We start from the raw sequence: 25,052 nt of genomic DNA on the forward strand, positions 1-25,052 counted from the left end.
CTCAAGGACCCCAAAAACACCTTAGGCCCCAGAGGTTTAATAACAACATTAATTTCAGGATTTTTCACAAACAAAAATCATACAGGGTTAGAATTATGTGAAGGTAAGTAAATAATGACAGAATTATCATGCTATAGTATAACTTCCTAGGGCTTGCTTTCATTTTGAGAATATTTAATTTAAAAAATATATATTATACAGAATAACTAAAGAAATTAAGCGAATATAAAATGATTTTTGCTTAAGAAAATAATAACTTATAAGTTATGTACTATGTATGCATGCATTTTTTCACTTGCAGGTAGATACTCCTGTATGTTTGAAAGGAACAATACCACATTACCTTATAATCAGTGGCAAACTATATTTGAACCACGTCCCAATATCCTGGTGAATATGACGGATAGAAAGCTTCAGTGTACTGCCCAGACAATCCGACTGTCTTGCTGTGAAGATAATTATGATGTTGTCTGGGACAAAATCAATGGGACTGAGATTTCAGAAGGTTAAGATATTTATGTATTTTGCAATATAGTCTTACAAAAGTTAAAGAAACAAAAAGTGCAGTTATCAGTTGCTCTGAAAAAAAAAAACAGTGAATGTTTTAAATATGTTCCAACAATTATATGTACCCATTTTATGCAATTAGATGGCAGCAGATGTCTCGTTTTAAAATATCAAATCCAGAGTGATAATTCTGGGGATAAAATCTTTACATGTCGAATCAAGAACCAACCAGCACTACAAACTTTCAGTTATAGCTGGAACAGTGTCACAGTTAATTTAGTGACAGGAGGTGAGGCATAAGTCTCTTATTCTTTACATGATTCAGCAGAAAGTTAATGTATCTGTTTCAGTTGTCTAAAACAAATAATTGATTTTTGCTGACTTTCAGATTTTTTCTGTAAGGACTTCCATGGAGTTGGAGAAATAGGTGAAATTGTAACGGGAGCCTGTGAAAAGGGCAAAGAAGGCACCATAACTTATCTGTGTACATTAAATGGATGGAATGAAATAGACAATAGCTGTGTAGTTAAAGCAATCAAAGATCTTCAAAGGAAAGTTGAGGTAATCATCTCAGTTACATATGTAACCCATATGTAGACGTTACGGCGGAAGTGAATCGACGAATTGGGGATCACTTTGAGAGACCAATCTACTTCAAGTGTGACTAAATGGACATTGGCATGAGAGATTTGCATGCGGGTAAAAATATAGAAGCAGATGCATTGCATATTTTGTTTCCGTTGAGGAGCCGAGCCTGTGACCCTGTGGCCCGGTCACCCAGCGGTGACACAGCAACTGTGGCGACGGAACGTAACGTCTCCATTCCCTTCTTAAGGGAACGAGGGTTACATACGTAACCGAGACATTCCCTTTCAGTCGGTCACTATCCAGTGGGCTAACCTCTGTATGGAGACAGCCTTTCCCTTCTGCTGGCCCTTTGTCTCCATAACAGACAACGAGCTGGTCTGAGGTCCTGAAGCTCTGCGTTCAGTCCACGTACAGGCACAAAACGCAGATGGGATAGAGCAAAGCTAGGGCTGGTTGGAAGCCAATGCAACAGAAGACCTGTCTTTAACAGGAGAACAGAATTTTTTAACTCCACTGACTGCAGAGGTTAAAAGGGGGATCTCTGCAATGCCATAAGCACCAAAGAAAAAGTCCCAAAATTTCCGGGGGTCTTCCAAGTGGTAAGAACACCACTCAGGCGCCTCATAGAGGGGGCTCTAGACAAAGTGATGGTATCTACCTCTGCTTGGGGTAGTCCACCTAAGTCCTTGCTTCTGAGTCCAAAGGAGATGCGGGTGAGTTGCTACATGCGGCGGGAGCGTAGACCACCCTGACGGTTGATGTACGCAACAGTCACAGTGCTGTCCGTATGGACCAGTAGGTGCTTGCAATGTAGCAGCACTTTAAAGCAGCCCAGTGCCAGACGTACTGCTAGCAACTCAAGGCAGTTGATGTTCCAATGCAGTCAAATACCCGAAATTGCAGGCCCGTATTACGTGGCCCCCCAGTTGGTGGCAGAGGCATCCGTGAAGACCACAGCATGCCTGGACACTTGTTCTAGAGGAACTCCTGCCTGTAGAAACGGAGGGTCCGACCACGGACTGAAGGTTTGGCAACAATACGGGGTAATAGAAACCCAGTGCATTCCACTCTGCCACGCCCATCTCGGGACTCAGTTGTGAAGCCAGTGCTTGTAAGCTCCAATCACCGGCCCAAAGACGGTGTCCAGTGTCTTGGTTCGAAGGGAATTCAGCGTGTATGACGTTTCGGGCGCTTCTGGAAAAATCACTTTAATTTATTAAACAGTTAATTTCCAATTTTAATTCTGACTCCATTAATAATTTAATCTGACTCCAAATTTTAAGTGACTCTTTGTTTATTCCAATTGTCTATCTTAACAGCTGATCCGCAGATTAGTTGTGATTTATTTTAGACCAAGAATTATTCTGGGCATCTCATACTTTCAAATATTCGCTCATTACGGACCTAGTGTCACTTTGAGACGTCACGTCGCGACTGCGCGCTCACGATCACAAACTAGCCAGTCCTGAAATAGTCAGAGGGTGCAGTACAAATATTTTACCCTATGCGGCCGCACACTACAGACCCATAGGTGTAATTTTTATAATATTTGCAGCATACAACATGCTAAGGCAGGGAATAGTCAGAAATCAGAAGGTTTTTCTAAGATGTGCCCCATGGTCCATTCAAAGTGCCTTCAGTTTGATCTATCCTGGACAAAGATTTGCGGAAACACCAGACTACACATTAATCTACTGGAAATAATGATTTCAGAAGAATGCAGAATAAATCAAGGTTAACATTTATTTTTGCCAGGCAGAATTAAACATCCAATAAAAAGAATTAAAAAGAATACATAATACACAACTGATCAGCATACTAATAGAGACAACATTTAAAATGCAATATCAAAAATAGTTTCAAAGAGTCAGCATACCTGGCAATAGAGACACACAGCAACAGTGTGGGAAGTTCTGTTTACAGATGCTTCCTTGAGGGGTTTGCCAATCCCCTTTAAATACCCAAGTGGAACAAAAGAACAATAAACATCTAGCACCCAAATATTTATTCAGCTTTTGCTGGACCCTTTCTCGTGCCCAAGTGGTCACGCCTGAGTTTGGGGGATAAACACAAATGGTTATCTATTATCTTTATTGGGGCATCTTCCCACATCAGAAGAACAGGCATTGTTTTCTTTGTTCTGACTGTTCTGCTGCTGCGGGAATGAAACTTCTTTACCATTCGCACCAGAAGTATTTATTTTGACCTCTCATAAAACAACTGGAGACAGTAGGTGTGTGTTTTGCATGACTGAATGAGACCTGGGGGGAGAAGATAGTGTGAGGAGTCAGGACCCCAGCATGGGGGGAAGAGACGAGATTGGAGAAGTTGTGTTGTGCTCTCTCTCCCATAGATCTCTTCTTCAGATTAGTGGGTTTTATTGTTTTATTGCAGGTTAGGGTTCTTGAATTCAGTCTTAGTAAAAGTCCATCCTTACAGTTTCCGCCCCTGGCCCCTTGGGGCAGATTTAGATCAGTCCCTGAGGGGCCAAAATTTGATGAAGTCCGCTTATGGTTGCAGTTTCCGTAGGGCTGGTACCTGTAATGGACTGAGCGCAATGGCCACGTTCGTTGAAGTGCGCATTGTGCGGAGAAGACATCTGAAGTAGCAGCACTGGCAGAGTGTGAATAAGAAGATGAGCACACTGGCAAGGACACATCCACGGAACGTCCAGTCCCACCAGGTATAAGCATACCTGGCTGAGCGGGTAGAGGAGCTGGACAGGATTTCTGCAGTCTTTCTCGCCAGATTCGCTTCCACTTGAGCTTGGTTGAGATGGTACTCAGTCTGTAAGATGATTTCTTGCACCAAGTCCATTGTTTTGACCAACGCTTGAGTGCTCTGTTCATAGAAAGTGTCCTCCCACCAGGGAGAAACGTCCACGTCCATCGGTACCCTCCCCAGGATGTTTATCTGACCCATTGAAAAGTCCTCTTTCACTTCCAAACAGAACGTGTGGTTCGCAGGGCAGGTCAGACCTCCATAGGAGAAGGAATTCATCTCACTGACGACGCACCACTGTGTGTGAGACACTTGAACAGCATCAGAATGACCATGCAATGACTGAACATTAATGAGCTTAGAATCATTGGAAGAAAAGGGTTGTAGAGTGTTGCAGGTACAGATAATGTAACTAGATGTTTCATGACAACAGGTGCGAGTGGTAAACAAGGTTTCAGTGCCCTTCAAAGTCATATACCCCGTCAGATGATCCCATTTTATAATTTGATCTCTCACTACCACGCCAATAGAGCGTATGGTAGTGGAATTTAGATAAATTTGATCTGGGTGAATTAGAGGGAAAGTGGCAAAGAACCCAATACAGCCAGTACATTCATTTCCAGTATACATCATTAATGTTGAAAGCAGTTCAGAATACTTAATATTTTTCATTCTCTCTGATGCAAGCCATCTATGCAGATCTAAAATTTCAATAAGATCATTTAAAACATGCCTAGGTGTTTTATGGAGACGAAGATCTAAAATCTCTTGTCTTGCTGCAGTAAACAAATCTTGTGCATACAATCTACAGGCTAAGTCATGCTCGATGGTACGGGTCTGATTGAAAATTGATTGACTGGTCGTCAGAAGCGCCTGCGCCTCAGATCTGACCGCTTTGATAATGTTTTCGTTACTATTGGTGATGTGTTGAAAACCAGTAGCTACCTGATTTGCCAACCAAGTTGAATATTGAGATTGACCTGTTATTTTGTAAGTGTTGGATATAGAATTAACTGAGCCAAAAAGGCCTGCTATATTTCCAAACAGGTCTCGTTTGGTACGAGCAGATGGAATTTGAACTGCAAGTCTGTTTTTGTAATCAGAAATTAAATCATCGATGCGTGACTGTAGCCATGTATACGTCTTATCATTAAAGTTGCAGTGTTTTACATAAGCAGATAACACATTGGAGATGTTATACGTGACATGTGTTATCACAAGATTGACATCATGTAGTAAAGTCTTATTTACATTTCCTTTGATTATGCCACCTGGAGGGGTGGTATACAATTTCGGACACTGTGTGGGTTTTTTGTAACCGCATGTGGTTAAGTTAAAGCAATGGTGTAAAGTCCATGAACAATTGTGAGGACTAGTATAATTATCCATATTTGCCTCACATTTTCCCACACAGTATGTTCCTTCTTTTCGGCCAGTCCAAACAAATGTTTTCAAATTATTGTTCGATACCTTATTTGTTAGATTGAAAAGAAGTTCAGTAAACTTTAAATGTGTATTGTTATGTGTTGTAGTGTGTGTGCACCTATATGTGGTTGGTTGGAGGTCCTTAGTGGAATAACATTTTTTTGGATCTCCTCCATGGTTGTTATTTTCATATAGTGTGTGCATGTTACCAATATTTGAATCTGGGAATTCTTCGAGTTGGTACCAGGCGGTAATGTTGTGGTGAAATTTTGGTGCGCGTGTGTAGCTTGTAAGGTTTTTGTCTGGAAGATGGGTAGAACCTGTCTTACAGCATATTTTTGTTACACAATTTGGTTCCGGTGCTAATCCGGGGGGCCATACGACTATTTCTTTGTATGTGACTGGAATGTATGATGTGGATGGCCCCTTAATATATTTCCATACCCATCTACCGCATCCTAAGGTGTGTGCGAGTGTGACTCGTTGTCCCAATTCAATGCAGGTGGGTCCGGACACCGTCCTGGCATCTGGCCTCCATGGAATTGCGATGACTGTCCTATAAAGGAAAAAGATCATAATTAATTCACTGAACCTTTGAACCGTTTACATTGGGACATGTGGTACCATCTTAATTTTCCTCTGATGGTCACGGCCACACAACTGTTGCAAACAGCTTTAATTTCATAGGGCCCGTGCCATCTAGGGGAAAATGCGTTTTGTTTTACAAAAACGCGTACCATCACAATGTCTCCTTCTGAAAATGTTGTTTCAGAGGTTGGGTTAAATTGTGCATCATTTGTCAGGTCTGACTGTTGTTGTTTCAGTCCAGCCTGGGCGTGCAGCACCTTCAGCCTTTCTTGCAATTGCACCAACACCGTCTGCTGAGTTGCGAGCATGAGGGGCCCCAGGTCTGCTGGGGAAATTTCTGGATCAATGGGTAACTTCATCACCCTTCCAGTCATAAGCTCATATGGGCTGATGCCTGTAGCTTTTGATGGGGTTGCTCGCAGCACAGTCAGAACAGTGGGTAAAGCATCACTCCACCTGTTTTGGTGTTGAGCTATTTGCTTAGCAATATTTTCTTTGATGGTGCGGTTCGCACGTTCCACCATACCAGAGCTTTGCGGCCTGTATGGGATGTGAAATTTTTGCTTGATGTTCAGCATTTTGCACATATTTTTCATGACTTGTCCAGTAAAGTGAGTCCCCTGATCTGATTCAAGTTGAATGGGTGCTCCCCAAAGAGGGATGATTTGGTTCGCCATCACACGTGCCACTGTATTTGCTGTATTATTGCGAGTGGGAATTATTTCAACCCATTTTGAGAATTTGTCAATTATCACGAGGCAATAGCGATACCCTCCCTTGGCACTGGGAAGCGGACCAATGAAATCCAATTGTAAGGACTCCCAGGGCCCTTTTGGTGGTTCTGGTCTGCGTAGGTTTGTTCGGCCTAGCTTTCCCTGGTTAATTGTCGCACACACAAGACAGGCATAGCACCATCTTTCAATGTCAGCTGCCATTCCTTGCCACCAAAACTGTTTTTGTATCAACTGTGCTGTTTTTGTTGCCGATACATGCGCATAATCATGATATAATTTGATTATTGGCTTTTGGAGGGCTTCTGGAACGACAAATTTTCCATCTCGGATTACTATGCCTTCAATTATGTTCACCATCTGATCATGTTTCAAGTGTGGCACAAGTTCTCCATCAGAGACCCACAGATCTTGTTGATACTGTTTGAGGTCGATGGGTGTGACTTGTGCAGCACTTGCTACAGAAACAGAGGTTGTCTCGTTTTGCCAACAGTCGCCTTTCACTGCTGCCAGCTTTGCTAATTGGTCAACAATGTTATTGTTTCTTTCGTGCACATCTGGATTTTTGTTAATGTGCGCGCGCACTTTTACCACGGAAATGGAGTTCTCTCGCACTTGTACAGCTTGCCATATCGCAGTTATGGTGTTGAAATGTTTTATGGCCGTTCCGGCAGAAGTGAGGAATTTTCTCAATTGCCATTGTGCCATAAAATCAGTAACGACGCCGAAAGAATAACGACTGTCCGTGTGCACGCATAGCGGTTCAGGGTGTGCCTTGATCGCTTCTAGCAGTGCAATGAGTTCAGCTTCTTGTGCGGATATGTTAGCTGGTAGTTTAAACAACAATTGCCGTTTAGCATCTGTCTCGGGAAGATGAGGGGTCCACACTGCACAGCCAGTATAGAAATGACCATTTTGACAGAATCGGGAACCATCAATGTACACATGCACTTGGCCTGGCAGTGGCTGGTCATGGACAAGGCTTTGTGCCTCTTGTTTGGGCTGGCATGTGTGCGGGTGTCCCTCAACATCCCCGAGCAGATGTGGCAAAATTCGTGTGTTTTTTGTTGTGATTTCACGCGCCTGAATGTCTGCTAGCCATCTTGCTAATCTTTGGGAGGAAACTCCCTTTATTCGGCCCTGTAACAGCATTCGTACAGGCGTGTGCATTGTGTGTATAACTACAGATTGGAAACCTACAATGGGTTCTGTTGTTTTTAACATCCAGTGCACCGCAAGCACATGCTGTGTACATGGGTCGAATCCTTGTTCGACCAGAGATTTTTTCCGGCTGTAGTAAGCGATTGGACGCAGTTTTCCTCCATATTCCTGAGCTAAGACTCCGCTTAGTGTAATTTCATGCGCGTCTACTTGAATGTGGAAATTTTTTGATGGGTTGGGCAAACCCAGGGCGGGCGCGGCGCACAAACGCTGTTTCAAATCTGTAAAAGCCTGTTCGTGTTCATCAGTCCATTTAAGGACATCATTTGGTTTCGTTTTCCCTTTTAAAAGCGAATACAACGGTGCGGCGGTATTTGCAAAATCAGGGATGAAATCTCGTAAATAGTTTGCTGTTCCTAATACTTTTTGCAACGAGTTTAAAGTATAAGGTCGAGGCAGTTCGGCAATGCATTTTTTTCTGTCGTCTGTTAAAGCTCTGTGGCTTTGAGTCAGAGTGTATCCTAAATAGTGTACCTCCCTCTGCGCAATTTGGGCTTTTTCTTTGTTCATTTTAAAGCCTGCGTTTCCTAGCATCTGTAACACTTCGTCAACCAGCTGCAAGTGGTTCTCAAGTGGTTCTTCTGTGGCTATCAGTATGTCGTCTACATAATGAACTACTTTGCCAGTTCCTAGTAAGGGACTGAGTACATCTGCCACAGCTCGATGAAAAATCGAGGGGCTGTTGTGAAGGCCTTGCGGCATTCTTTCCCAGGTATACTGCATTTGATTTACAGTAAAGGCCAGCTTCCACTGGTCTTCTCGTTTGACTTTAATAGACCAAAAACCATTTTTGATGTCAAGCACTGTGAACCACGAAGCATTGGTTGAAACTTGTGATAAGATTGTAGCTGGATTTGCCACTATAGCTGTTGCTTTAGGCAGAACTTTATTGAGACGCTGATAATCAATACAAAGACGCCATTTACCGTTAGGTTTTGGAACTGGTAAACACGGAGAATTTGTAGTTGAACAGCATCGCCGAACTATGCCTCTAATCTCAAGTTGTTTCACTATCTCATGAACAGCGACCTCTGCCTCTGGCTTAATGCGATATTGTTTTTGTGGGGGAGGGGGCTCTCCCTCAATGCATACTTCAAAATCAACGAGGCCGCAGTCGTGTTCATGATTAGCCCAAACGTCGCTGTGTTTGTTGATGAGAAGTTGAATTGGATCTGTGTTGGATATGGACATAATGTTGGCCCTGCCTTGAGGCAGGCATTTCTTTGCCGTTTTGTTTGTTTGTACTTCAATTTGTTTTTCAAAGCAATGAATTACAAATCCATGTTTTCTCATAATGTCCATACCCAATACAGTTCCTTCGCTGTTATCTGGTAAATACCAGAATTGTTCGTTTAGCACTACCATGCCTAAATCGAGTTGGACTGATTTTGTTTGAGTTGCTGTCATCAAAGTATCGCCTATACCTTTAATTTGAATTGTTCGCGTGCTTAGTGGTAACGGAATGTTTGTACAAGAGCAAGCGGCTCCGCTATCAATAAGAATGTTAACTAACCGGCCTCCAAGGTTAGCTCTTATTTTGATTCGGTTTCCGCTTGTGATAATGCTTCCTATAGCAACGGAGGCCACGCACCCCTATTGGGGATTGTTATATTTCGCCAATAGGATAGCGAGATCTGCCTGCAAGTTTTTGTAAGGGCCGTCCCGGTTCGTTGATTGTTCTTCAATTTGTTTTGAGCTATTCTCTGAAGGATTATTTTCTGCAATCAAATTCCCTAAGCGTCTGAGAATTTCGTCGTCATTTTTAGAATGCGTTTTTTGATTGACCTGCTCTCTTTTTAGCTTGAAGCAGCTCTGAATAGTATGGCCAGTTTTCTTGCAATAGAAACATTGTAGTGGCTTAGTCCTAAAACCAGGATTTTTAGCACCTTTTCCTTCAGCTAACCATTGCGTTGTTGAAATAGAACGAGCTTTGCTTTGTTTGAGCCTAGTTTCTATTTTGGAAGCCCAATCCACCAGTGACCGGTAGGTATTTTCAGATGGATCGGCTCCATGAACGAGCGCCTGCTGTATATGAGGGCCTGCATTATTTTTCAGGAGTTGCAGTAAAACTTCCTGATCACGCTGTGCATCTTCTAACCCTGAGTGCTCTTTGTAAGTCACCCATAAACGTTCAGCATAAATTTCAAATGGCTCTTTGGTGGCCTGTTTGATGTCCAAAATTCTGTTCCACTCCGCATGTGTTGGTCCCCTTAACTCTAATAAAGTCTCCCTCAATCTTTCATAAACCTCATTTTCATCTTCATCTTCCTGTTTGATTATAATTTCTCCAGATCTCAATTCACGTGACATTTTTGGTTTTAGCTCGTCTGGAATAGTGAGGAGGGCTACTTGCCAAACGTCTCTAGGCTCTAACTTGTACACTGAGGCCTGTAACATTAAGTTGTCCCAGTAGGGTTGAAAAGGGCCTTTTCTTGGCATTGTGCCCACAACTTCTTTGTGTTTTGTGCATTCTTCGCAAGTTAAAGGTCGGCTAATGGTAGTGACTTCATCATCTGCGTTAGTCATTGTTTTAAGAACAGCAATTTTTACGGGTTTTCGGAGAACAGTGCCAGATTTACTTCGAGTTCGTATGGGACTGCGGGGTTTCGGTTCTTCGGGTCTATTTGGATAATACATTTCAGTCGCGGGTTCTGGAGAAAGATCGCGCACTCCCAGAATAGAGCGTCCCTTTGGAGTTTGTCTACGAGTTTCTCCCAGTGACAACTGATCTTGGATGCCGCTCGGTAGAGCTGCTACCATATCATCTTCGTCGCTATCACTGTATACATCGCCTTCGATTTTAGAATTTATAGCCGCTAGCTTAACTGCAGCTATAGGAAAGCCTGCAGAATCGCAGCACTCCTCGAGCGCGGACGTGTATTGTTTATCTACTTGAAGTTTCTTCTCAAGTTTTTTAATTTGTGTTCCCATCGCGTTGCCCTGTCTTGCCCAAGTTTGTTTATCATACACAGATGCTTCGACCTGTGCTCTGAGTTTTTTCAACTCATCTGATCGCGCTGTTTCTAGTTCTTTGATGTTTGAAATCACGCGTTCGTTTTCAACAATAGTCTCTAAATCATTTCGACGTAGCAAATAGACGATCGCGACCGGGATTTTCCGAAAATGAGATTTAGTCTCTAGTTTTCGCCCCTCAGTAGCGTACCAGGCTAAAATTTGCTCATTATTCCAATCAAAATCTACCCCATTGTTACGCAAACGAAAAAGAAGATCTTTGATTTGCAAAGCAAGAGATTCCATTACATCCTTGTCTACACTCGAACTACCATTTCCCTGATAAGCCATGTTTTTCTTGTAATCTTCGATTTATACCGGTTTTCTGCGGTTCCGGTCTATCCTGGGTATTCCGACCCGTTCTACCAATGTGTCTATATGAGGTGCGTCTAAGTTTTCCCTCAACACTTTCTAAAAGATACAGGAAAAACGTACTTACCACAGTAGCTGGAGACAGAGAAGGAGAAGCTCAAACCTCATGCTCCGTTCGGATCTGAATTGTCGCGCCGAAAGACGTCACTCGCCTGAGACTGGGAGATCACGTCGGGGTCACCACTTTGTAAGCTCCAATCACCGGCCCAAAGACGGTGTCCAGTGTCTTGGTTCGAAGGGAATTCAGCGTGTATGACGTTTCGGGCGCTTCTGGAAAAATCACTTTAATTTATTAAACAGTTAATTTCCAATTTTAATTCTGACTCCATTAATAATTTAATCTGACTCCAAATTTTAAGTGACTCTTTGTTTATTCCAATTGTCTATCTTAACAGCTGATCCGCAGATTAGTTGTGATTTATTTTAGACCAAGAATTATTCTGGGCATCTCATACTTTCAAATATTCGCTCATTACGGACCTAGTGTCACTTTGAGACGTCACGTCGCGACTGCGCGCTCACGATCACAAACTAGCCAGTCCTGAAATAGTCAGAGGGTGCAGTACAAATATTTTACCCTATGCGGCCGCACACTACAGACCCATAGGTGTAATTTTTATAATATTTGCAGCATACAACATGCTAAGGCAGGGAATAGTCAGAAATCAGAAGGTTTTTCTAAGATGTGCCCCATGGTCCATTCAAAGTGCCTTCAGTTTGATCTATCCTGGACAAAGATTTGCGGAAACACCAGACTACACATTAATCTACTGGAAATAATGATTTCAGAAGAATGCAGAATAAATCAAGGTTAACATTTATTTTTGCCAGGCAGAATTAAACATCCAATAAAAAGAATTAAAAAGAATACATAATACACAACTGATCAGCATACTAATAGAGACAACATTTAAAATGCAATATCAAAAATAGTTTCAAAGAGTCAGCATACCTGGCAATAGAGACACACAGCAACAGTGTGGGAAGTTCTGTTTACAGATGCTTCCTTGAGGGGTTTGCCAATCCCCTTTAAATACCCAAGTGGAACAAAAGAACAATAAACATCTAGCACCCAAATATTTATTCAGCTTTTGCTGGACCCTTTCTCGTGCCCAAGTGGTCACGCCTGAGTTTGGGGGATAAACACAAATGGTTATCTATTATCTTTATTGGGGCATCTTCCCACATCAGAAGAACAGGCATTGTTTTCTTTGTTCTGACTGTTCTGCTGCTGCGGGAATGAAACTTCTTTACCATTCGCACCAGAAGTATTTATTTTGACCTCTCATAAAACAACTGGAGACAGTAGGTGTGTGTTTTGCATGACTGAATGAGACCTGGGGGGAGAAGATAGTGTGAGGAGTCAGGACCCCAGCATGGGGGGAAGAGACGAGATTGGAGAAGTTGTGTTGTGCTCTCTCTCCCATAGATCTCTTCTTCAGATTAGTGGGTTTTATTGTTTTATTGCAGGTTAGGGTTCTTGAATTCAGTCTTAGTAAAAGTCCATCCTTACATGCTGAAGCGGCCTCATATGGAGTAATCCCAGCAGCCTTACAACAGCTGCAGAATCCATATGCCCCAAGAGCCTCTGAAATAATTTCAATGGGGCCGCTGTCCTACATTTTGTCTGGTTGACTGAGTCCAACTCCATACCGAGATCCTCTGCACAGGGGAGAGTTTGCTCTCTTCCCAGTTGACCCAAAGTCCCAACTGGCTGGGGTGACTCAGCACAATGTCCCTGTGTTCGCTCAACTGCTCTCGCGACTGAGCCAGTATGAGCTAGTCATCGAGATAGTTGAGAATATGAACACCACGTTCACTCAGGGGAACAGTGGCTGCCTCCGCAACCTTTGTGAAGAAGCGAGGCTACAGTATGGGGTTAGGATTGTTGCATTATTCCAAATAAATAGATTACGATTCACAAAAAAAATGTAAAGAGATTCACAAAATGTATAAAAATCAAATAAATAGCTTAAGATCCAAAATTAAATGTAAAGATTTTCAAAAATCACACTCAAAAAAATAATTCTGTGGCTTAGTAAATATTACAGTAATATTTAACTTTATTAACTTAATAAAATCTCTGAATATCGTTTACTTGATTGTTTGAGTTAAACATACCAAAATAATTGACTAAAAATCCAACAGTTAGTTTTATATAAAATTTACAGATATATTTAAGTTTTTTTTTTCACTAAAATAATTTAGTATTTGACTAACCAATTATTTCTTTATAATACACTTAATATATTTGTGAAATAGGGTTAGATTGAAACGCCTTGCATAAAACACACGACTTTAATCCTAATGATAATGAATATAATTAATTTGGGTGATAAAATGTCCTCAGAACTGTGCACTGTTTGTTTATTGGCCGGTTATGGAGTCAGTCGCTCGCAGTATCTTTCGGCTGTGAGTGAAATGCAGTGAAACGGCGGTATGAAGTTCGAAATTCACCCGCAGAGCGCGAGTCCGTCTGTGGCACAAGAACCAGCGCTGATCCGGTGGAAATTGGATAACAGACTGGTTGATTACACTTGAATTAGGCTACCTGAATGTTTAAATATTTAATTTTTACTTCTAAAATGTTTGAAATGTTTAAATGAGTTTAAATGTTGGCAATATTGTAAAGGCTACATGTTAAAACAGTGTAAAATAGGCCTTGTCCACATGGACACGGGTATTTTTATAACCGTCACTTTTTTTATGCGGTTCGGCCGTTCGTCCACACGGAAACGCAGTATCAGGTCACTGAAACCGAACATTTTTGAAAACCCCTGCCAGGGTGAGGATTTTCAGAAACGCCGGTTGAGGTGTTGTCATGTAGACAGTAAAACCGGGGTTTTTGCCTCTGATTCAGGATTCTGATTGGCCAACGTGGCTTTACGATCGCCGCCTGCTGGTGTGGCATGCTCTTGACAGCGCTTGATGGCATATTTTTGCGTTTTCATGTAGGCGGAGATTTCTTTTAAACCGAGCATGTGTGGACGGGATTTGTTTTTAAAACGCAGGAGGAAAACCTCCGGTTATAAAAATATCCATGTCCGTGTGGACTAGGCCATATGCTGTATTGCTGTACTCATCGACAATAAAGGCCAATGTCATGTATACTGGTGGTTGGATGGAATACTATTTTACAAAGGTTTAGAGGAAATAAAAAGTTAATATTGCTCATAAATAAACACAGTTAAAATTACTCATAAATGTTGGTTTTTAAATGTTTAAATGTTAAATTATTTCTACAAAATTATTTTTGTTAATGTACCAGATGCAGTTACTCAGATTTACTTATTTTTTTTACTTGCATTTACTCAATTCATACAGCATACAGTTGTGAACATTGATTTCACAACTTTCACAAAATGTTTCACCAAAAAAATTTTGTAAATAATAGTTAACCTGTTAACCTTCGCCAGTGCGTCGGCGCACTGAAGCGTTTTTTTATTTTTATTTAGTTCAAAGTTACTATCAGATTAATACGGAAGCCCTGAAACGCAACGTTAAAAAAAAATCTAGTATTTCGAAATTTAAAGGGTTAGGGTTAGGGTTAGGGTTAAAGTCGAAACGTTTCGAGAATAAAGTCGAAACGTTTCGAGAATAAAGTCGAAACGTTTCGAGAATAAAGTCGAAACATTACCAGAATACAGTCTTCTGTAGAAGTTGCATATGTGTGCATTCATAACGGCGCGCGTCCACTGGTGCATAGGGCGTGTTTCCAATTCTGAATTTTGTGTGTGTGTAAAGAAATGCACTTGTGAAATCGAACAGCCTCGGACATGGATCTACACAAAATAGTAGCTTTTTACTTTTATCTGGGCTTTCAACAAAAAGAAAATTCAACAGGTACCAACATGCATTATCATGGCATTGCCTATAGACGAGCACAGACTCTGCCGGAGTAGGTTCACAACCTGGTCAAAACTTTATGTGGCAGTGTTTTTGACGTGTTTTCGTGCTCGTCTATAATAGGCAACACTATCTGGGTCGAGAACACTTAACAGTAACCGCACTGATTCCCTCTTCACCGTTCTGGATATTTAAGTGCATCATTCTGTATCCAATTATTTGTCCGGATCCCGTGATTTCCTCAAATATAATAACCACTGGTGGTGGTTGAGGAGAGATTCCCTTAAATGATTGTAAAGCGCTTTTAAGTGTAGGCCTACAGTAAACATATGAAAGCGCTATATAAATGCCTCATTCATGCATTCATTCATTCATAAAGTTGGATATCTTGATCCAGTCTGAAAAGTGTTTTCGCTTTTTTTTTACGTTGCGGTTCTGGGCTTCCATAGATTTAATGTTATACCTTGACAAACTATACATCATTAAAAAGATATAAGACTCAAGTTTCAGTATTTGACCACTATTGTACTCTGAGAAACTTATAGTGACATGTCTTAATTTGTGTCAGGAGTTATGAAATGAAAAAATGAGTCGATACCTTTAATATGAATTATGAGCGTCAGCTGCTCCCATTCAAAAAAAAAAAAAAAACTCCTGTGTTGTCGTCATGACAGCGCTTGACAAAACAACGTCCCTCAGGGCTTTTATCTCAAAAATGTGCAGATTTGGAGAAAAATTGATAGATTCTCATAGATTTACATCATATTTCTATAGACAGGAATAATATTTATTGAATTTATACCCAAATGTGTCGATGTAATCATTATGAGCGCTTGATACTCTGATGTACTGTGTTTTCAATCCATACCAGCAGCCTGACGGCGCTATATGCACAATAATAGTCCATATATGGAACATGAAGAAGAGCCATAATCATGTGACATTCCAGGAAGCCTCGAACACATTCACAGCTAACAGAGATCACTGTAACATGCAGATAAACTGCTAACACATTTTGCCCTATGTGATGTCCGTTTTCTTACCTACAGATATGAAGTATCTGCATAATTTTCCATACTGACTAGTGCTGGCAACTTGAGAATTAGTAATTCGTGATACTGTCTACACTGGACGCTGCGCAGCACAACACAATGATTTAATGACAGTAAATGGATGCCTGTTCTCAGGGCTTAAAGTATTCCGGCACCGTGCCGGATCTCCGGCGTACGGCCGTGAGGAAGAAAAAAAACAAAACATTTTGGAACTTGCATGCGGTTTAATATTTTCGAGTCAATTGATTTCACATACCAATCATATGAAAGGAACGCTGCTCTTACTAACGTTACAAGCCTATCAGAAGCAGAGCAGGGCGGGGCCTGGCAACACTGTGTGATTGAGATTTATACGTCACGTTAGCGTTGTCGGTGAAAGGAGTGCTAGTTCATGATGCTTGGGGATGATGTCCTACCCACGGGCGTAATTTTCTATGGGGACACTTTCCAAAATCCCGTTGTCCCCCCCCACCCCCCACCCCCCACCCCCCACCCCCCACCCCCCACCCCCACCCCCACCCCCACTCCCACTCCCACTCCCACTCAAATTCGTTTGTTATGATGTTTAACCGCACGCCGTCATTGCCACGGAGGAGCAGGACCAAGCCTGTGTAAAATAGCTCACTGAATGTTCTATGAGCAAGTAGCGGTTGCGGCACAGACAGCGATGAAACGCCAGAAACAACAACAGGTGACTTTAATGTCATCATGGATGAAAAGAAAGAAAGGAGATGTGAGTTGGTTGATTCAGTAAAAGCTCAGGTCAGGATAATCATATTCTCTGTCTACACCTGTTGATAACTGAGCTAACGTTAACATAGCCTACTGCTTGGTAACTTAAGACGTGGCTAAATATCTAATTTTAATATTTAATTAAATATTCTGTGTAGCTTACAAAAAAAAAAAAACATTCTGTGTAGCCCGAGTCCACTTTAAACCGCAGCATTTTCTGTCAGCAATGTATGACAAGTAGCCTAAAGTTAGTGCTGTCATAAACGCATGCGATTAATTTTTGTCCAGCTAACGTGTTAAAATATTTATCGCAGCTTCCATTCTTTCTGTCATCCTTTGGGTTATATGATCATGCTCTCCTTCACGCAAATGTTTTAAACTATCAATGCGCGAGAAGACAAAAGAGAACGCGCTGTCAGTGAATGTCCTCCTGAAACACACACACACACAGAAAGACGCGCGCCAGTATCGCAGTCGACAGCGCGCCATCGAGTTCTCTTTCGCTTGAACGAACCATAACACACACACATTTATGCCAAAATGTCAGTTTTGTCGAGTATCTTCACAAGAACAGTCAAATGAGTTAAATACAATCTTAAATGGAAGTAAAGAGTAGAGAATGAGATGCGTGAGATCCTGTCAGCAGCGGCGGGTATTAAAGTGACAGCAATTCTCTCTGTTAGTAAAGTTAACCAAAGAACAATGGGAACAGAGAAAATTACTAGCTGCTCAACGCTTAAGGATTAATCTATTTTTCATTTATAATTTATGCAGTGTGGACTGTTTTATAAACGTATTTAATTTCTATATAATTCACATCGGTTAGACAGGTAAGGTGCAGGTAAATATGACATTTATTATGGGTTTAAGTGAGGATTGTTTTAAGTTCACTTAAATTAAAAGTTATATTTTTTTTAGCCTAATAAATGTTTCAAATTTTGGAAAAATAAATTTTCATCGAGACATAAGTAGCTATATCAGTGACATAATATAGACATAAGTAGCTATATCCCCCCCCCCCACAAACACACACACACACACACACACACACACACAGACACAAAAAAAAATTCAGGCTCAGGATTTTTTTTCACTTCAACCCCTGTGTTCTACTTCTGAAGTTGGCTACTGCACACAATTACAAAGAGGACAAATGATTTGCATTTTCACTTTGACATGTCCAGTGTAGACAGCCTTGCACGGGGTAGATACGATGTGAATTGGCAAAACAGATGATTTTGGCTTTTATAGCACAATCGTGGTGACAAATCGCTATAGGACATAAATATCATGTAGAACACCAAATATGAGCCCAAATGACCATCAGTGATGTAACCGTACAAGCCTCAGCATCAGCGTGTACTAGGGTTTTGAGTGGATAATGCATATTGAATGCATATTTTTACTTTTACAATTAAAAACTATTAAGTCTGATTCATATGAAATATTATGTATGTGATCAGGTGTTTTAACCGATAAATAAATGCATATTGCTTGTCTGCTGGGCATTTCACTTTTAAATTCATGATATCTCTTGGAATGCACCAACCTATCACACGTTTAATAGAACCCACCTATATCTTCTCTACAAACAAAGTGAATCGTAATGCAGGTATTTAATGTTTAAAATACTATTTATAATGCTCGTTAGATCCACGGAGCTGATATGCGTCATTAAAACTCCTTGACTATGGGAAGTGGCAAAAGCTGTTGGCTGTTGTGTGACAGTAATTTGACCTATTACACAAACTTGTGTATTTATCACGAGGTTGAATCCAATTCTGTCATGACAACTCTCAAAGTGGTAATGGATATGACAATGATGCATGTTTAGTCTTGGCGCAATTGATCTCAAATATCAAATATCTCAGATTCACAAATAAAGGCCAGGCAGAGTTGTGTTTGGGACATAAAATACATTTGTAAATATATATTTTTTAATTCGCAAATCTCATTTGATTTATTTGTGAATTTTATCAATTTTTGTGAAACTCTTAACATTTATTTGTGGAACAATCCTAACCCAATACAACAGGTCAGCCCGAAGGGTAGGACCTTGTACTGATATGCTCGTCCCTCAAACGCAAAACGTAGGCCGAGTCTAACGGTATGGAGCTAGCGAGATGAGCTGGGAAGTGCTGGCCTGGCTCCCAGAGACCGAAAACTGCTGGGTGAAGTTTCTGACAACGTCGCCGAAAAGGCTGGCCGGGCTCACACATGAACCAGGTTCAACCAGAGATGGTGTTCCTGGACCACTATGGTGGACATCGCCCGACCCAAGAAGCGCAGTGAATTTTGTCACTCTTAAGGCGAGACCCGTCACTGTGCACAGTTCCTGCTTAACCCCATAACTACCCTCATGCAATTCCTTTAGCACCATAGCATGCAGGGCAGAGGCATCTTCTCCACAGGCTCTGCCTTTCTGGCCAAAGAGGATGAAAACTTACAGGCCTGGGAGGGGAGAGGCAGATTACATCTCCAGGAGGTAGCGGTCTTTGGACACAACTGCATCGCAACCAACCGCTCCACCAGGGGGATCTCAACATACCCCTTAGCCACCCCACCATTGAGGGTAGTGAAGGTAGAGGAGGTACTAGACCAGTTTCGGCCAGAAAAAGTTGCCGTCCATGATCTAGTGACCTAGTCATGCACTTCCTGGAAAGAAAGGCTCTGGGATGGGGTGCTGAGAACCAGCACGGACTGCCCCGAGAAACCAATTGTCTTGTCCAGCCTCGAGGGTTTGAGACATGGTGGAGGCCTCTACTTGAGCCAGACTCTCTCGGCGGCCCTTGGAAAGCATAGCCGTCAGCTCTGGGTCTGACTCGGACAATGCTACGGTCCCCGAAGGGGGCAATGCAGCCAAATCTTCATCCCCAGCCAACTCAAGAGAAGGATCAGCACACTCCATTGGAAGCTCCACAGCTTGCGGTGTGCTAGAAGAGCAAGGGGCCCATTGAGATGCTACTCGCCGGGGCAGCCTTCACTGTGATCCTCGGGTCACCAAAGCTATCAGGCTCCGAAGCAAACAGCAAATATGCGATGCATCCACATCCGTATTTATACCCACGCTGCGTAACTTTGAACGAGAACGAGTGAAAGGGAACTATTGTTTATTTATTAGTAGAAAGAAAGAAAGAAAGAAAGAAAGAAAGATATGATCCATTTAAAATATATTTTTTCAAAGAATTATTGTTTTTTATTTGTAATTTAGGTCTTGATTGTGGAGCAGATACCAGAGTTTGTGGCTCAGCTCAGTAATGCTACAGTGCAGAATAATCAGGAGATAACACTGTCTCCAATGACTGTCCAAACAATTGTTCAGATACTTGTACAAATTGCTTATATCTCACAAAAAATTACCATCAATAAGAATGTGATGGAGGTATGTATATTCAAGTTTTTGTGCAAATTGTGTTCCTCACTGAAAAAATGCATTTTATAAAATTTGCTTGTTTAAAATATTTGTTGTATCTAGTGTACCTATTGAATATGAATAATGAAAAGTAATGAAAACTATAGCTGCTAACATGTGAGCTGTATTTTTCAATAGCAAAAAGAAAATGCCAATCTTTTCAGTTTCCATTGGCAAAAATTCTTGTCATATTGATGCATCATACATAATTCTCTGAAACAACCTTTTGATCTCTTTTGATTCTCCTGAGTAAAATATTTGTAAATATTTATTTTAAAATCATATATATATATATGCATTAGAAAATGTCTATTCAATTCTGGCTTTGAATAATCTTTATTGTCCAATCTGATTAAATATAATTGTTTATACTAAACATTAATTTCTTTTTACAGGGTTTTCTACAAACAGTGGACATCCTTGTATCAAATGATACCATTAATTCATGGAATACATTGAATAATAACAGCACATCAGGAAACAGCAGCATTGCACTTCTGGGCGCTGTTGAGAAAATAAGTACACGTCTCACAGATGATAGTTTTACGATTAATAGCACATCATCCCTTGAGTTGAACAGAACAGTAGTAACTACATCATATAGTGGAACTTCAAAACTGTCAAACTCAGCTACTGAGATTCTGATACCACAGGTTTTTAAACCAACCTCCTTAACCATTATCGTCTTTGCAAATCTTGACAACATCCTACCTACTCGTAATATTAGTAATAATGACAGCAGGAAATCAGTTTCCCTCATCAATGGAGATGTGGTAGTTATTAAGGTTAACCAGACAGTCAACAACATTTCTTTTACTTTTGGCATTACGAATTCATCTTTGGGAAATCCTCAGTGTGTCTTTTGGAACTTCAGTCTTGACGCATGGGATTCCACTGGATGTGAAGTAAAGCCCCCAGTGAACGAAACTGGCAAGATCACATGTAAATGCAACCACACAACATCTTTTTCAATCCTGATGTCTCCGCTTTCTATTAAAAGCAATGTGACAGCGGAGGCTTATTATTATTTGGCTTATGTAACTTACATTGGCGTAGCTATTTCAATGGCCAGCTTGATTTTGTGCCTCATTATTGAGATTATCCTGTGGAAGTCACTGACAACAAGAAATTACACATCCTACATGCGTTGTGTGTTCATAGTTAACATTGCCGTGTCCCTGCTGATTGCAAACATCTGTTTTATCATTGGAGCCGCAGTCGCAGAACAAGAGCAACCAACATCAGTGGGTCGCTGCAGTCCAGCGGTTTTCTTCATGCACTTTTTTTACCTGGCTCTTTTCTTCTGGATGTTAATTTCAGCGCTGCTGCTCATCGTGTCCCAAATGTCAAGGGCCAAAATGATGGCCATTGCCTTCACAGTCGGTTATGGTGCGCCTTTGCTCATAGCGGTCATTACTGTTGCGTCGACAGCTGGACCTCAGAAATATATCACGAAACAATTAGCATGCTGGCTGAACTGGAATGAATCTAGGGCACTGCTGGCATTTGTGATTCCAGCTCTCACTATTGTAGCCATAAACCTTGTGGTTTTGATTGTGGTTCTGTATAGATTTGGTGTCACAACTCAACCGGATGAGAAATTGGTCATTGCCCGATGTGTGGCCATATTGACTCCTATCTTTGGTCTAACATGGGGATTTGGAATTGGAACCATGTTGTCCCGTGACTTAAGTATTCATGTGGTGTTTGCACTCCTCAATTCACTGCAGGTACCACTTTCTGTCTTTCTGTTTTGACTTTATAGGTTATGTTTTTCTTTTTTAAATGCTAACTTTAAAGCAATAATTGTAACAAATAATGCAACAATTATGATATTCTGTAATTACAAATATCCATTTTAAAACCTCACAAAGATTCAATAAGTTATTTCCAATGTTGTTATGAATATAAAATTAAACAGCATTGCATCTAGTGTTATTTACTTACAACATTTCCTCATATTTTTGTAACACTTCTGAAGGGATTCTTTATTTTGGTGTTTGGGACGCTTTTATACAGCAAGGTATGAATTGATTTTTATCACGTTGCAATTTGACAAACCATTGTGTCAAACTGTGTTTATCCTTGTTGAAATGATATTAGAGACATTCAGTTCTACTGCAGTGCTTTATCTGATTTTGTCACTTATAGTTACAGATCTGTGAGGCACTGGCAGGAAGGCTGTCACTTACCAGCTCTAACCTTACCAGGGTAAATACCAATTAAATGCATCTGATCCATGAGTTCTTCTTAATGATAGATGTACTCAGTTTACTGCTTATATCTTAAATATCTGTATTACAGAGTACTAGTGCAAGACTATCATCTTCACGCGAGTTGGATGGATTACCCCTAAGTAGTAAGTATTGCAATTAAAATGAATATATATATATATACATATATATATATATATATATATATATATATATATATATATATATATATATATATATGACATGGCAAGAATACTTTAACATGCAAATAATTATTTTCAGATATGTCCAACATAACTGAAGTAACATCTTCAAACAACTCTGATGATTCAGGTTCTTTATTGAATGACTAATCAGCTACTTCATTAACTATTAGTCTACTTTATTAAATATTAAACAGCCTTTTCCAAACAAGTTTTCTACACTGTAAGTATATGTAAACTGTACTATGTTACTAATTTCTGGGGGAAAGTGTTTCTATGTTCTGAAGTATTAAAAATGGCTTACAAGCTACAGATCTACTGTTTTATAAGGGATACTTTTTTATTAGAATGCTGTGATTTGCATGATTGGATGCACTTTCATTTAAATGAGAAAAAAAATCTATTGTTAATATAGATCTAGAGAAATAGCTTTATTTATGTTTTCTGGTGTATTTTGGTGTATGTTATGCCTGAGGCTGTATTCCAGTGCGTGATTGTGTGCGCTTCTCTCCCTCCGTTGTTTTCCGCTGTCTCTCCTTTTGTCCGTTTCTCACAAATCGTCAAAATACAGTTTTATTGCCCTCATAAAATGGTTCCCATGCCTAAAAAAAAAAGTTATCAAAATTGTTAGTGTTAAAGTTACATTAGGCAAGTACAGTCCTGTTTTCTAACATTTTAACATGTTACAAAAATCAATATTTTACAGAAAAGTAAATTCAGTCATTCACACAGTATTTCTAAAACTGTTACATTTGACAAAATACATTCTAGTTTAAAAACATTGTTAAAAAAGCCTCGCGTTTTTTTACATAACTGTTGTTAAAGGAGAAAAAAAACTCTTATTATCCGGCTCAAAGTTTAAAGATACATAAAATAGTTCCTAGTGTAATCTCCTGGGAGCAGAGTGAAGAGCGACCACACATAGCCGAGGTCTGTCAGGAATGCCAGACTGTGAGGTCTGCGCAGAGCGCACGGTGGCTCTGCCCCTATCACCTCCGACGCCAGATGGTGAAGAGGATTTTAGGTAAACACATTCCCACACACAGCTTCCTGAAAAAGCGTCCGTTCACCTCAAAATCCAATCTTAAATGAGATATACTGCCCCAAGCGGCGAGCGGGGCCACACCCACAAAAACACCTCTCAAAGCTGAGAGGTTGATTTAAATTTAAGGTATAGCTACCCTCATGGAGTGAAACTATGCAAAATAAGATACACACTGTGCTTTTTTGTCAAATGAGTAGTTTTATTCTATGTGTATCAACTTTTTTTACTACTTTAAATCATTTTACTCTATTTCATTTTATAACTGTATCGTTTATCTCTTTTTTATTTCCTTTTATAAATGTTTTAATCCTTTCTTGTTTTTATTTTGTGATTATATGTATACCTTTTCTATGTGAAGCATTTTGATTACCCATATGAAATGTACTATATAAATAAACTTGTTATGCATTGCTTTGTCTATATGTCACAGACAAAGTTATAGTTAATTGTTTAGACCAAAGATTTAAGGATTTCTCCGCTATCACAGCGAGTCCACCATCACCCCACACACACACACACACACACACACACACACACACACACACACACACACACACACACAAGGCGTCGCAATGTCTACAACGGTATTTTGATTCCATGTGGTGTCATCCTGCATGTTTTATTTTTTCTCTTTTGGTGGGTGTGCGAGAATTAGTTTATTACAGTACTTATCTAAAGAGATTGGACAGATCTGCCAAGAGATCCGCCATATGTTCCGAGTTGTAAAACCACATATCAGATCAGATGCTGAGATGAAATTATTCTTTGAAAAAGGATGAGGTGGGAGAAAAAGGTGTTTTGAAATTGCATCGGGCAATATTTAAAAAGAGTTAGGCTATTGCATTTAAGCAGTTTACTTCAAATGAGATAGTCCACCGGCTCACAATCCTACACGACATGGCTGAAAATCAACATGAAGCAGAAGGGTCTTTATCGGACCAATATTTTGATGAAGATTTGGCACAAATTCTGAATGAGCTTTGTGAGTATTTTCAACAATCTTTTATTAAAATTTTTTTATGGATTAAATTTCGTCACTAATATATATTTGATTGGGGGTTTAGACGACAATTCGTTTCCAGAGGGCGTTTCGGCATCCGATTGTTTTCAAGGTAAGTGATTATATTTTGTTATATCGTTTTTTCAACTTTAAAAATAAAAACCTAAGTCAAGTCAAGTCAAGTCAAGTCATCTTCATTTATGTAGCGCTTTTAACAATGTAGATTGTCTCAAAGCAGCTTTACAGAGATAAATGTATAATTTAACGTAAGATTGTTTTGGCTTTATAGCGGTTCTTTAATAAAGTTATTTTCCAGCTAAAGTTAGTTTTGATTGATTCGCTTCTGTCGCAACGATCATTTGTTTTTAAATTAGGGCCGCCAAG

General features: G+C 40.3%; 2 protein-coding genes across 2 annotated transcripts; one reads left to right on the forward strand and one right to left on the reverse strand.

Moving 5' to 3' along the window:
• Positions 1-655: 655 nt before the first annotated feature.
• Positions 656-24,094, forward strand: LOC307161990 (adhesion G-protein coupled receptor F1-like). Its single transcript, XM_079877009.1, has 8 exons — positions 656-796; positions 896-1,068; positions 20,007-20,177; positions 20,603-21,937; positions 22,189-22,230; positions 22,359-22,418; positions 22,512-22,566; positions 22,703-24,094. The coding sequence occupies exons 3-8, from the start codon at positions 20,094-20,096 to the stop codon at positions 22,771-22,773; spliced, it is 1,647 nt and encodes a 548-aa protein (XP_079733135.1). The 5' UTR covers positions 656-796; positions 896-1,068; positions 20,007-20,093; the 3' UTR covers positions 22,774-24,094.
• On the reverse strand, positions 3,604-6,407 carry LOC307166469 (uncharacterized protein; the record flags this gene model as incomplete). The annotated part of the gene is made up of 3 exons (XM_079884856.1): positions 3,604-5,087; positions 5,758-5,797; positions 5,979-6,407. 3 exons carry the CDS (start codon positions 6,405-6,407, stop codon positions 3,604-3,606), a joined length of 1,953 nt encoding a protein of 650 aa, XP_079740982.1.
• Positions 24,095-25,052: the final 958 nt, after the last annotated feature.

Source organism: Squalius cephalus (genome assembly GCF_949319135.1).
Source record: "Squalius cephalus genome assembly, chromosome: 1".
In the NCBI taxonomy this organism is placed as follows: Eukaryota; Metazoa; Chordata; class Actinopteri; order Cypriniformes; family Leuciscidae; genus Squalius; species Squalius cephalus.